The sequence below is a fragment of the Mustelus asterias genome, unplaced genomic scaffold (genome assembly GCF_964213995.1).
Source record: "Mustelus asterias unplaced genomic scaffold, sMusAst1.hap1.1 HAP1_SCAFFOLD_107, whole genome shotgun sequence".
Taxonomy (NCBI): Eukaryota; Metazoa; Chordata; class Chondrichthyes; order Carcharhiniformes; family Triakidae; genus Mustelus; species Mustelus asterias.
The window spans coordinates 220,101-235,129 of record NW_027590151.1 but is presented as its reverse complement, the minus strand read 5'-3'; the positions used below and the strand labels follow the sequence as shown (position 1 = coordinate 235,129).

The window sequence follows — 15,029 nt, the reverse complement described above, 5'->3', positions numbered from 1 at the left end:
AGAGTGGTGAATCTGTGGAACTCTTTGCCACAGAAGGCTGTGAAGGTCAGTTCATTGAGTGTCTGTAAGACAGAGATAGATAGGTTCTTGATTAATAAGGGGATCAGGGGTTATGTGGAAAAGGCAGGAGAATTTGGATGAGAAAAATATCAGCCATGATTGAATAGCGGAGAAGACTCGATGGGCCGAGTGGCCTAATTCTGCTCCTGTGTCTTATGGTCTAAGCTCACAACTCCTTGATTAAAATAAGACACAAGATCCTTCATTCCCCTTCATTATAACTTAAACTTTTTTTAGCCAACTTCCAAGGCCTGATTTTATCGGAAACATCAAGTCTTTGTTGATTTAAAATCCCAAACATGTTGCCAGCTGCAAAATCTTTGTTTTAGCTAATTTTAGCTCATTCTGAGTAAATATTCTCACCAGGTCCTCTGTTGGGGCCCTGCTAAGCAGCTTTAATGGTTCATGATTGCAGAAACTGAGCAGTCACAGGAATGTGGTTAAGATAGTCCAGTCCCATAATGCCTCACATTCAATCTGCAGTCCTTCAATTATAACAGAATATGTGGCTGTATGTAGCTGCCTCGGCCATGGTCAACCCCAACACTGCCTTCCTGAACTGCTACAATGCCTGAGGTGTAAGTACACCCACAGTGCTGTTAGGGAGGGATTTCCAGCTACACATTCCACACTTTCACTAGACTGTAGGTGGATATCAGATTGAGGTATTCCATTCAACCACACCCAAGGTGAGTTATTCCAATTCTGTTATTGTCCAGGACAATATATTCACAATATCATTAAAACAGAAATTAAACATTCCCATTTGATTTCAGGTATTAACATATTCTGTTAGTTTGTTCTTTATTGTCGATGTCAGGCTGGGGTTGTTTCCCTTGGAGCAAAGGAGGTTGAGGGGAGATTTGATAGAGGTGGACAAGATTCTGACAGGTTTAGATAAGGTGGACAAAGAAAAGCTGTTCCCATTAGCTGATGGGACAAGGATGAGGGGGACACAGATTTAAGGTTTTGGATCAGAGATGCGTGGGGGTGGGATGTGACGAAGAATATTTTGATGCAGCGAATGGTAATGAGCTGGAACTTGCTGCCTACGAGGGTGGAGGAAGTGGAGACAATAAACAATTACAAAGGAAATTGGATGGGCATTTGAGGGGATTTCAAACAAAAATAGTGACTCTTAACTTCCTCACACCCTGTCACTCTGTGATCCTTGTGAAATTTGGTAACACGACTCAAAGAGCATCAGCCCACTGGAGGCAAAGTCATGAGACCGGCCAGTCCAGCAGAAAGAAACCCTCCGACCCTCCCCATTGACCAACTGTGAGAATGAACAAAATGCAGTCCTGGATGTAATTGAGAGCAGAAACAATAACAGAAACAACCCCTGGAATCACTCGTGAACTTGTTGGTGTCTCAGCAGGGCGGATGAAAGACTGAATCTCTTCTCACACACAGAGCAGCTGAACGGTCTCTCCCCAGTGTGAACTCGCTGGTGTATCTGGAGGTGGGAGGACCGAGTGAATCCCTTCGCACATTGAGAGCAGGTGAACGGCTTCTCCCCAGTGTGAACTCGCTGGTGTGTCAGCAGGCTGGATGACTGAGTGAATCCCTTCCCACACTGAGAGCAGGTGAATGGCCTCTCCCCAGTGTGAACTCGCTGGTGTATCTGCAGCTGGGATGACTGAGTAAATCCCTCCCCACATTGAGAGCAGGTGAATGGCCTCTCCCCAGTGTGAACTCGCTGGTGTGTCTGCAGGTGGGATGACCGACTGAATCCCTCCCCACATTGAGAGCAGGTGAATGGCCTCTCCCCAGTGTGAACCCGCTGGTGTGTCTGCAGGTGGGATGACTGAGTGAATCCATTCCCACACTGAGAGCAGGTGAATGGCCTCTCCCCAGTGTGAACTCGGTGGTGTATCCGCAGGTGGGATGACTGAGTGAATCCCTTCCCACACTGAGAGCAGGTGAATGGCCTCTCTCCAGTGTGAACTCGCTGGTGTGCCCGCAGGTTGAATGACTGAGTGAAACCCTTCCCACACTGAGGGCAGGTGAATGGCCTTTCCCCAGTGTGAACTCGCCGGTGTGACTGCAGGCTGGATGAACAAGTGAATCCCTTCCCACACTGAGGGCAGGTGAACGGCCTCTCCCCAGTGTGAACTCGCTGGTGTGTCCGCAGGCTGGATAAATGACTGAATCCCTCCCCGCACTGAGAACACGTGAACGGTCTCTCCCCAGTGTGAACTCGCTGGTGTGACTGCAGGCTGAATGACTGAGTGAATCCCTCCCCACACTGAGAGCAGGTGAATGGTCTCTCCCCAGTGTGGTTGCGCCGATGAGCTTCCAGCTCTGATGGGGCTCTGTATCTCTTCCCACAGTCCCCACATTTCCACGGTTTCTCCATGGTGCAGGTGTCCTTACCTCTCTCTTGGGTGGACAATCAGTTGAAGTCTCGTCCACACTCACAACACGGGTACAGTCTCTCCCTGCTGTGAATGGTGTGATATTTATTCAGGCTGTGTAACTGGTTAAAGCTCTTTAGTTAGTGCACTGGAACACTCTCACTCGAGTGTGGCAGTGTGTTGCTGCTTTTCCAGTCACACTGACATTTCAAATCTTTTCAAATCAACAGACTGGACAATCATTTCTCCTTCCAGATTCAAAGTCCGATGATATTCAGCTCCCAAGGAATATGACTCTGTCAGATCTAGACGTGACGTTTGAGATTTCGGCCTGTGATTCCTCTTTCAATATCCTGTAAAACAGGTTGACAAAAGTCATCAGTGTCAGTACAGGATAGAAATTCAGAACAGACAATTCTAGTTTCTATGGAACATTCTTTCCTATTTCAGTCCCAAAAAGCTGTAAATTTCCATCCCACACACTCTCCCTCCATTCTCACTCTGCTGTATCTAATATTCACCCTCCCAATTCTCCTGAAGGTGCTGATTGAGGCTGATTGACAGATCCATGCTCACTGCTTCCTGTCCTGGACACAGAGACCATAACAAATAGGAGCTGCAGTCGGCCATTTGGCCCATCGATTCTTTTAAACTATTCAATGAGATAATTCGTTCATCTACCTCAGCATCATTCTCCCCACACTAAACCCATATCCCTTGATATATTCAATATCTAGAAACCAATCAATCTCTCTCTTGCAAGTAGTTGATGACTGAGGCTTCACTGTCCTCAGGGATTGAGAATTCCAAAGCTTTCCCACATCCTTGAGTGAAGAAATCCCCCCACGTCTTAGCTTTTGCTCCATCTTCTTGTCTGTTCCCCATAACCCTTGACACCCTTGTCAGTCAAAGATCTGTCTAACTGGAATATATTCAATGATTCTCAGCCTCCACTGGTCCCTGTGGAAGAGAAATCCAAAAGACTAACAACCCTCTGAGGGAAGAGATGTCTGGAAATATATAACGTAGCTACAGTTCCATATTACAAGATATTCAGATCCCAAGGAATATGGCTCTGTCTAGACGTGACGGTTGAGATTTTTGCCTTTGATTCCTCATTCAATATCCTATGAAATGAGTTTGCAAAAGTCATCACAGTCATAGAATCATAGAAACCCTACAGTGCAGAAGGAGGCCATTCGGCCCATCGAGTCTGCACCGACCACAATCCCACCCAGGCCTTACCCGCTAATCCCTTTTTTTTTTTACCCGCTAATTTACCCGCTAATCCCTCTAACCTACGCATCCCAGGACTCTAAGGGACAATTTTTAACCTGGCCAATCAACCTAACCCGCACATCTTTGGACTGTGGGAGGAAACCGGAGCACCCGGAGGAAACCCACGCAGACACGAGGAGAATGTGCAAACTCCACACAGACAGTGACCTGAGCCGGGAATCGAACCCAGGACCCTGGAGCTGTGAAGCAGCAGTGCTAACCACTGTGCTACCGTGCCGCCCCTGTCAGTATAGGATAGAAATTCAGAGCAGCCAATTCTAGTTTCTATGGAACATTCTTTCCTATTTCATTCCCAAAAAGTTGTAAATCTCCATCCATATCTATGGATTCTATTTAAAAACGAAAGTGGATGGGCATTTGAAGGAAATAAACTTTCAGGAGAATGGGGATATAGAGGGGGATTGGGACTGGAATGTTATACAGAGAGTCAGAATGGACTCGAGTTACCGAATGGATTCCTTCTGTGCTGTAATGACTTTATGACTGGAAATGTATAACATCACTATAGCATTATATTACAATGCAAGAACTAATAATAAAAGTATTTTATTACAGAAACATAAATAATATATCTAATCTGGGTACCATATAATAACACTAGACAGATCTCTGTCCTATATTAACATACTGTCCCCTTAAATGTCAGCCATCTCCTGGGGAAAGCTGCCCTTTAATGTGAACATGAGGAAAAAGACCATCCTTTTCGACAGACAAATAAATGTGTCAAGCTGAGGGAGCAAAGGATGTTCACCAGGCTGATTCAGGGAATCGCGGGACTGATGTATGAGGAGAGATTGACCAGGTTAGAATTGTTTTCGTTGGAGTTCAGATGAATGAGGGGGGAATCTCAAAGAGACTTATAAAATTCTAACAGGTCGAGACAGGATAGATGCAGGGAGGATGTTCCCGATGGAGTCCAGAACCAAGGGTCACAGTCTGAGGATTCAGGGCAGACCATTTAGGACGGAGGTGAGTAGACATTTCTTCACCCAAAGAGTAGTCACCCTGTGGAATTCATTACCACAGGAAGTAGTTGGTGCCAAAACATTGAATGTATTCAAGAGGCGGCTGGATAAAGCACTTGGGGTGAATGGGATCACAGGTTATGGGGAAAAAGCAGGATTAGGCTACTCAGTTGGATGATCAGCCATGATCATAATGAATGGCGGAGCAGGCTCGAAGGGCCAAATGGCCTCCTCCTGCTCCTATCATCTCTGTTTCTATATCAATGTCTTTAAGAGAGAGAGAGAGAGGGAGACCTGGGCCAACCTTTCCAGAGTCTGCAGCCTCCCTGGATTCACTTCCTTTCCCTTCAGTTGCTGCAAGTCCCCAATTTCCCCCAGAATGAGAAAAGAAATGGAAAGGGGGAGAAAAGAAAGTGTGTTACTCACAGATGTTGGCCTCTTTTAGGTCAAAACAAATAAACAAACTCAGATTAAGTCAGGACAAAGTAAAAGGGGCAGCTCCCCAAAAGGAGGGAGAACAGTCCGAACAGAAATCAAAGTACAAAGGAAACTTAAAAACATCAAATTAAAATGTGATTATTAGGGTCGATAACGCACCCCAACCCCTGCGGTGCCCAGCGGGCGCGGAAGGCGTCAACCGCGCCCGTGGACACCGCATGCTCCCTCTCCAGGGACACCTGGCCGCGAACGTAGCCGCGGTAGAGGGGAAGACAGTCAGGATGGACGGCCCCCTCGATCGCCCGCTGCCTGGACCGGTAAATGGCGCGTTTCGCCAGGCCCAGGAGCAGGTTCACGAGGAGGTCGCCATCCCGACCCCAACAAAAAGAAAGTGCAACCTAAGACACAAAACATAGACATGGTCCACGGACTTCACAAGGCCACAGAAGGGGCAAGCTTCATAGCCCGTGAACCAGTGAATCCTACGGTTGTGCGGAACTGCTGCATGCATCACCCTTCACCCCACGTCCCCGATGTAATTGGGGCAATCCCTCCGTAGAGGGACCTCTACGGAAACAAGGCCCGCCAAGGTGTATCCGGGCGACAGGCAAGGAGGCGGTAGTGGAAGGTGTGCAGCAGCAGCCCGCACAGGAAACGCCTCCGCGCGGTAGGAAAAGGCACGGAGGACATTTCCGCGAGACGGCTCAGGCTGTGGGGCACCTCACCCAGGGGAGGAGGGTTGAAGTTTTGGGCCAATGTGGAATTCTGTCCGAACAGGGGAACGCACGGGCGGGATCCCACCGCACGCCTGCGCCGCCTCGAGTTTGCGTGCACTTTCGGGGCCGAGCACGACCGTCCTAAGGTCTAGGATGGCTTTGGCCGCGTGCCGGACGGTCGTCCCCACGCGCTCAGCCAGCACGCGGGGGCCCATCCAGCCCGCTCCTCCGCCATCGAGCACGTCCCCGATTCTGGTCACCCCGGCGTCCACAGCCCTCCTCTCCGCCAGCCACCTGAAGTCATACGGCTGGAGGAGCGGATTCCGGAGCAGCGGCTCTCGCACGAGAGCTGCTACTCCTGACGGGGGAGAGCTGTGTCGCGAGGCGACCTTGTTCCAGACGGTGAGGAGGTCCTGGTAAAAGACGGGCAACTCCTGCAGCGCGGTCGAAGCACGCCCCAGTTCGATATGCAGGAGCTGCACGTCATAATTGAGGCCGTGCCAGTGGCAGAAGAAATATGGCACACCACTGTGGAGGGGGCTCAACGGAAAGGTACCTTTAGCGGAAGGTCGCTATCTGAGTGCGGAGGCACACCAGACCTTGCCCGCCCTCCTCAAGCGGGAGATACAGAACCGCAGCAGGGACCCAGTGCAGTCGATTGCCCCAGAAGAACCGCAGGAGGGTTCTCTGGATATCGGTGACAAAGCCAGGGGGAGGGGTCAAAGGGACCAGCCGGTACCACAGCATGGAGGAGACCAGCTGGTTTATGACGAGAACCCGCGCCCGTGAATGGTCACAAACACTCACCTCTGAAACAATTTAACTGATTTTAATATTAAAATCTCCTGCTGGAGCCTGCAGCTGGAAAGATATCAGAAGCATTGGCATCAGAGAAAAATCTCCCAGTTGAGGAAATCCCCGGGGAGCGGGGGTGATGTCACTGTGCAATTGTAAGTATGTGATGAGATCACAGACAGGAACACAGAATACCTGGGTCTGTGCAAACCAGTGAACACCACACATTATGGAGGATGTGAGGCTCCTTGACAGGGTGCAGAGCAGATTTATCAAAATGGTTTCAGGGATGAGGAATTATAGTTACAATGTTAGGCTGGATAACTTGGGGTTGTTCTCCTTGGAGCAAAGTAGATTGATTGAGGTGTACAAGGGTACATGGAGGTGTCAAAGTTTACATGCTCTGTTTACACGTGTACAAGCTCTGACTATGGGTCATCCAGTCTCGAAACGTTGGTTCTATTCTCTCTCCACAGATGCTGTCAGATCTGCTGAGATTTTCCAGCATTTATTGTTTTTATTTTCCTTTCTTTTTCCTTCTCTACCACCGCTCTGCCTCATCAATAAGACATTGGGACTCAGGGTTGATGCAGTTTGATGGACAAGTTGTCTCCATTCTGAGCACTGGGGAACAAGCCCCTCCCACTGATTGACAACATTGCCCTCTACAAACATGGCGGCCGCACGTGCGCACTGCTGCCTATTGCCCCCAATAAAGATGGCGAACGTTAACCCTGGACGAACACGAGGAGCTGCAGCCTTGCTCGGTACAAACTGGGTCCGGGAAGTTCTCTTCCGCGGTTTGCGGCTTACACAACATGCTTACGCAGCGTTTCCACCCACCTGGACGATCCATTGCTCTCTCCGTTCCTCCAATCACCTCGAACAGATTTCCGAGCCCACAGCAAAAGCCGTTTCCCATCGCCATTACTCATACTGCGCATGCTCGAGTCAAAGTTGGCCCCGCCCCTCGTTCGCTCCGATTGGTTGGAGGACCGACCGCCCCATGTCGGTCCTCCAGCACTGTCCCCTCTTCCCATTGGTCCGCGCTGCCGTCAATCAGCCGGGCATTGTGACGGTGATTTGCTGCTTGTCCAATAATAACAGTAAGAAGTTTAACAACACCAGGTTAAAGTCCAACAGGTTTATTTGGTAGCAAACGTCACACAAGCTTTCGGAGCCTCAAGCTCCTTCTTCAGGTGAGTGGGAATTCTGTTTACAAACAGGGCATATAAAGACACAGACTCAATTTACAGAATAATGGTTGGAATGCGAATCCTTGCAGCTAATCAAGTCTTAAAGGTACAAACAATGTGAGTGGAGAGCTTCCACTCTAAACACGTTAAAGAAGCCATCCCCGACGGACAAGCCCTCCGTATACACAGGATCTGCTCGGATGAGGAGGATCGCAACAGACACCTCCAGATGCTGAAAGATGCCCTCATAAGAACAGGATATAGCGCTCAACTCATCGATCGACAGTTCCGACGCGCCACAGTGAAAAACCGCACCGACCTCCTCAGAAGACAAACACGGGACACGGTGGACAGAGTACCCTTCGTCGTCCAGTACTTCATCGGAGCGGAGAAGCTACGGCATCTCCTCCGGAGCCTTCAACATGTCATTGATGAAGACGAACATCTCGCCAAGGCCATCCCCACACCCCCACTTCTTGCCTTCAAACAACCGCACAACCTCAAACAGACCATTGTCCGCAGCAAACTACCCAGCCTTCAGGAGAACAGTGACCACGACACCACACAACCCTGCCACAGCAACCTCTGCAACACGTGCCGGATCATCGACACAGATGCCATCATCTCACGTGAGAACACCATCCACCAGGTACACGGTACATACTCTTGCAACTCGGCCAAAGTTGTCTACCTGATACGCTGCAGGAAAGGATGTCCCGAGGCATGGTACATTGGGGAAACCATGCAGACGCTGTGACAACGGATGAATGAATACCACTCGACAATCACCAGGCAAGACTGTTCTCTTCCTGTTGGGGAGCACTTGAGCGGTCACGGGCATTCGGCCTCTGATATTCGGGTAAGCATTCTCCAAGGCGGCCTTCACGACACACGACGGCGCAGAGTTGCTGAGCAGAAACTGATAGCCAAGTTCTGCACACATGAGGACGGCCTCAACCGGGATATTGGGTTCATGTCACACTATCTGTAATCCCCACAACTTGCCTGGACTTGCAGAGTCTCACTGGCTGTCCTGTCTGGACAGTGGGGCGGCATGGTAGCACAGTGGTTAGCACTGCTGCTTTACAGCTCCAGGGACCTGGGTTCGATTCCCGGCTTGGGTCACTGTCTGTGTGGAGTTTGCACGTTCTCCTCGTGTCTGCGTGAGTTTCCTCCGGGTGCTCCGGTTTCCTCCCACAGTCCAAAGATGTGCGGGTGAGGTTGATTGGCCGTGCTAAAATTGCCCTTAGTGTCCTGAGATGCGTAGGTTAGAGGGATTAGTGGGTAAATATGTAGGGATATGGGGGTAGGGCCTGGGTGGGATTGTGGTCAGTGCAGACTCGATGGGCTGAATGGCCTCTTTCTGTGCTGTAGGGTTTCTATGATTCTATGAATACACATCTCTTTAGCCTGTCTTGATGCTGTCTCCACTCACATTGTTTGTACCTTTAAGACTTGATTAGCTGTAAGTATTTGCATTCCAACCATTATTCTGTTAATTGAGTTTGTGTCTTTATATGCCCTGTTTGTGAACAGAATTCCCACTCACCTGAAGAAGGAGCTTAAGACTCCGAAAGCTTGTGGCTTTTGCTACCAAATAAACCTGTTGGACTTTAACCTGGTGTTGTTAAACCTCTTACTGTGTTTACCCTAGTCCAACGCCGGCATCTCCACATTAGTAATAACAGTGACAGAGTCTCAGTGTAACAATGACACACACAGGCTCCAATTCATTCAGAGTGGAGATGGGGCACAGAGACAACACAGCAAAGCACTGACTTACTCTGAGTGTAACAAATACAATGTTTGTTAAAATATTTAGAGTCACATTGCAGTATGTTAGTGAACACAGCATTAGATCCAATGTAATGGTAATACAGTCAGTATCTCGTGCACCATAACCAAAGTTTAAGTTTCATTTGATAGTGTGAGTGAGTCGTGGTCTATTGATATAATGTATTTAGATTCCGGTGTGTGTTACTCTGCCACTGTCATTATCGGACAATAACCTGTCTGTCATTCCAATTCTGCTGTATTTTACAACGGCAGTTTCAGTGTCTCTGAGGTCATTTTAACTGCAGGTAATCTGACATTAAGGGAGACAAGAGGCCCAACAAACATTTGATTATAATAGGAGGACAAAGTGCAAGGGAACAATGATATTTTAAGGTGTCTGTGTTATGGTGAGTGTCACTGGGAGGTGAGTGATAAAATACAAGTGGAAACATCATGACAGAGACACATGTGACTGACTCGGCCTGACTGAGAGCTGTTATACTCGAGGCGAGAATAATGAGGACATGGGGAGCTCCAGGGATTTCTGATATCTGAGGTGTATCTGTTAGAGGAACTGAAAATAATCAGTTCCTTCTCATTGTTATCTCCAGTTCTCAAGTTACACAGACACACAGGAAAGAGATCTGACAGCTCATCAAACCCAATATTTTAATCTTCTGTTTGAGACACATTATAATCGAAAAGATCAAATATTAAAACCTGAGGAGAGATACATTCAGAATGTCACAAAGATGAGTGAATTGTCTAATTAATCCCATTCACCATAACTTTGCCAATTTATCCTCTGCAAGTATTTATCCAATTCCCTTTGAAAGCTACTATTAAACTTGCTTCGAGCACCTGTCAGTTTGTGCATTCCAGATCATATCAAGTTATTGTGTAAAACATTCTCCTTAACACCCCTTCCAATTCTGTTGTCAATTAAATTAAATCTCTGTATCCTCTGCTTACAGACCCTCCTGCACCGGGGAAATCGATTCTCTCCATCGACAAACCCTCCTGCTGCTGGGAGATCATTTCTCTCCATTGACACTATCATAAATCATTTGTCATTTTAAACACCTCTATTAAATCTCCCCCAGCACATTCCCTGATCTAAGATGGATAACCCATGTTTTTCCTGCCCTGAAGAATTATATGGACTCAAAATGTTAACTCTCTGAACAGATGCCGCCAGACCTGCCGGGTTTTTCTGCTTTTCTCCCTGTTTTTCCCTCTGTAATCAATCAGAAACTCTCCCTGATTTTGAACATCTTGATCAAATAGGAACACACAAAGCCTGAGAAAGATACAGAGGAAAGGAGAGACAGAAAGACTGAGAGAAAAACTGAGAGAGATTTTAAAAAGCAGAAAGATGAGGTGGTCAAAGATAAAAGCTGAGAATCAGAGGAAACAAGCAATACAGAGAGAATGATATACAATATAAGGGAGCAGGCTATCAGTTCCTGGCTATGGGGAGCAGAGGCACGTCTCTGTCCTGTATTAGTTTACTGTCCCCTTTAATATATTTCAGAAATTAGATGGGCACATAAAGGAAATAAAGTTGCAGGGGAAAGGTAATATAGAAAGGGAATGGGACTGACTGGATTGTTCGACAGAGAGTCGGCATGGATTCGAGTTACTGAATGGACTCCTTCTGCGCTGTAATGACTCGATGAGTGAAAATATATAACATAGCTTCAGTGCTACATTACAAAATGAGAAATAATAATAAATGTACTTTGTTACAGAACCATAAATATTACACCAAATCTACAATATAACAACACAAGGCATATCTCTATCCTGTATTAATTTATTGTTCTTTTAAATGTCAGCCATCACCTGGGGAAACCAGCCCTTTAATTGTGAACATTAGGAAAGGGACCTTTTAGCCAGACAAATCAGCGTGTCAAGCTGAGGGAGCAAAGGATGTCAATGTCTTTAAGAGAAAGAGAGACCCGGGCCAACCTTTCCAGAGTCTGCAGCCTCCCTGGATTCACTCCGTTTCCCTTTAGTTGCTGCAAGTCCCCAATTTCCCCCAGAATGAGAAAAGAAATGGAAAGGGGGAGAAAAGAAAGTGTTTTACTCACAGATGTTGGAGAGACAGAAGAAGTTTGAGTCTGTCTGAAGCGCAATCTTCATTCAGAGAGAGAGCAGCAGCAGCTTTGCTGGGCAGGAATGAGCAGCTGAACAAGCTCATTGTCCACTTCCGCATTCAGACAATGGGGGCGCTCTGATTGGCTGGAGGACCAGAGAACGTCCGGTCCTCCAACTTTCCATTGGCCAACACCTCAGCAGCAGGTCAAAAGGTTGGCTCCCCCCCGCACATGCACATCTTCCCCTCTCCCTTGGACATGCGCAGTCCCGGGCCGAGGGAGGGGGCGATCAATACGCGGCTTCTCGCTCTGGCCGGAGCCGTCAGCCGGTTGCCTGGAAACCGTGGCTGGAAGAGGTGGAGGGGGAGGGGGAACAATGGGTGGGGGCGGGGCTCCCGGGTCCGCGCGCCCGGGCCTGCACACCGGAGACGTCATCGCGGAGCAGAATGATTCCTATTGGCTGATTTAGGCAGAGCTCTATTATGGACGTCACAATGCGGAAGTTGTCCAAACTCCCTCCTCTGGGCAACATCTGGGAGGAAATCAATGTTTCCCCCTTTCCATTTCTTTTCTCATTCTGGGGGAAATTGGGGACTTGCAGCAACTGAAGGGAAAGGAAGTGAATCCAGGGAGGCTGCAGACTCTGGAAAGGTTACAGATGAAGACCGGATTCAGGAACAGGACTAGGCCCAGGTATATTTTTGTTTCTCTCTCAAAGACATTGACATCTTTTAGTTCCCTCAGTTTATCTGGCTAATAGGGTAGCCTCTTACCCAATGTTCACAATTCAGTTTTCCCAGAAGAGGGCTAACATTTAAATCAACAGTAAATTTGTATGGGAGAGAGATATGTTATTTATGATCCCATATTTTTTGTCTTGAAATATACAGCAGTGTGGCTGCTTTATCAATTTCCAGTGATGCAGAGATTACAACATAGAAGGAAATGCATTTGGCAACTTAAATCCATGCTAACTCTCCATGGTAGCCATGATGTGGAGATGCCGGCATTGGACTGGGTTGGGCATAGTAAGAAGTCTCACAACACCAGGTTAAAGTCCATCAGGTGAGTGACCTGAGGAAGGAGCAGTGCTCCAAAAGCTCGTGATTCCACATAAACCTGTTGGACTTTAACCTAGTGTTGTGAGACTTACTGAACTCTCTGTGGAGCAATTTGGTCAGTTCCATTCCCTTGAGTTCCACGTCACATTGGAATGGTTGAGAGTTCCAGATGAAGTGAGACTGGGGTGGAGTCGGGCGATGTCACTGAGATGGGAATAGGCGGTTTTGATGATGATGTGGCAATGTGGTTGGAAGCTCATCTTGGGGTGAAATATTTCACCATGGTTGTGAACAGTTTGGTTCAGCCTCAGACAGTTACCAGGAAGATAGAGTTGCTGGCGAGGGAGTGGAGTTTGTAGTGGGGACTGAAGACAATGGGTTCAGTCTTCCCAGTGTTTATATGAAAGAAGTTTCAGTTCTTTTAGTACTGGATGTCAGACAAGTCAGGATTGTGTGTGAGTTGGGGGGGGGAGGGATCTTGGAGGTGATGGTGTTCACATCTACCTACTACCTCGGTCCTTCTAGGTGGTGGAGGTTGAGGATTTGGGAGATTCTGTCAAAGTTCTCATTGAGTTCTAGATGTATAAAATCCCTCTCCTTCACCCCGGCCCCTTCTACTTCTCTCTGTCTCCACTCTAGACCAGGTGCCAGATTTCCTTTCTTGACAGACATCAGCATACCCCTTGGGTTTTTATGATAATCCAGCAGCTTTCCTCCATGTCTGTGTGGGTTTCCTCCAGGTGCTCTGGTTTTCTCCCACAACGGATGAATGAACACCGCTCGACAATCACAAGGCAAGACTGTTCTCTTCCTGTGTGGGAGCACTTCAGCAGTCACGGGCATTCAGCCTTGGATCTTCAGGTAAGCGTTCTCCAAGGCGGCCTTCACGACACACGACAGCGCAGAGTCGCTGAGCAGAAACTGATAGCCAAGTTCCGCACACATGAGGACGGCCTAAACCGGGATGTTGGATTTATGTCACATTATCAGTAACCCCCACAGCTTGCCTCCTGGACTTGCAGAATTTCACTAGCTGTTCTGTCTGGAGACAATACACATCTCTTTAACCTGTGTTGAATGCTCCCTCCACCCACATTGTCTGTACATTTAAGACCTGGCTGGCTGTAGAGATTTGCATTCTAATCAGTATTCTGTAATTTGATTTCTGTGTCTGTTTGCACTGTTTGATAACAGATATCCACTCCATCTGACGAAGGAGCTGTGCTCCAAAAGCTTATGGTATTTGCTACCAAATAAACCTGTTGGACTTTAACCTGGCGTTGTGAGACTTCTTACTGTTTCTCCCACAGTCCAGAGATGTGCAGATTAAGTGGGTTGGCCATTTCCCCTTAGTGTCCCAAGACATGTAGGTTAGATGGATTAGCCATGGTAAATGTGTGAGGGTATGGGGATAGGGTGGGAGAGAGGCTCTGGGTAAGATACTATGTGAGAGAATTGGTGCGACTCATGGGTTGAATGTCCTCCTTCTGCACTGTTAGGGACTCTATGATAATGTGGGAAAATGTGAAACAGTTCATTTTGGAAGGGAGAGCAGGGGAGTATTATTTAAATGGGGAAAAGACTGTAAAGCTGCAACACAACAGGACTTGGGGGACTTCTGCACAAAACACAGAAACCCAGCACACAGGTGCAGTTGGTAATCAGGAAGCCTAATAGAATGTTGGCCCTTATTTCAAGTAAAGTAAAGTTTATTTATTTGTCACAAGTAGGCTTACATTAACAATGCAATGATGTTACTGTGAAAATCCACTAGTCGCCACACTCCGGCGCCTGTTCAGGTACACTGAGGGAGAATTTAGCATGGCCAGTTCACCTAACCTGCACATCTTTGGACTGTGGGAGGAAACCGGAGCACCCGGAGGAAACCCACGCAGAACCGGGGAGAATGTGCAAACTCCACACAGACAGTGACCCAAGCCAGGAATTGAACCCGAGTCTCTGGCGCTGTGAAGCAGCAGTGCTAACTGCAGTGCCACCATGGTTGGAGTATATGAGTAGGGAAGTCTTGCTGCAGCTGTACAAGGTACTGGCGAGACCATATCTGGAGGACTGTGAGCAGTTTTGGTCTCCTTATTTAAGGAAAAATATTATTTCATTGGAGGCAGTTCACAGTAGATTCACTTGGATTATCCCCGTTATGGAGGGATTGTTTTATGAGGAAAGGTTAAACAGGTTGGGCCTCTCCTCATTAGAATTTAGAAGAATGAGAGGTGATCTCATTGAAGCATATCGGATTCTTAAGG

At 47.7% G+C, this 15,029-nt stretch overlaps 2 protein-coding genes across 2 annotated transcripts in view; one reads left to right on the top strand and one right to left on the bottom strand.

The window, feature by feature from the left end:
- Positions 1–861: 861 nt before the first annotated feature.
- LOC144484438 (uncharacterized) overlaps positions 862–15,029 on the bottom strand; it is a 156,495-nt gene continuing 142,327 nt past the window's right edge. Inside the window, exon 22 of the mRNA XM_078202970.1 lies at positions 862–2,422. Within this exon, the coding sequence (XP_078059096.1) occupies positions 1,412–2,422 (1,011 nt within the window). The 3' untranslated portion in view covers positions 862–1,411. The remainder of the gene's footprint in view (positions 2,423–15,029) is intronic.
- The window catches only part of LOC144484431 (uncharacterized), a 40,273-nt gene continuing 37,386 nt past the window's right edge, over positions 12,143–15,029 (top strand). Inside the window, exon 1 of the mRNA XM_078202964.1 lies at positions 12,143–12,397. The gene's annotated coding sequence lies outside the window, so the exon portion shown is untranslated. The remainder of the gene's footprint in view (positions 12,398–15,029) is intronic.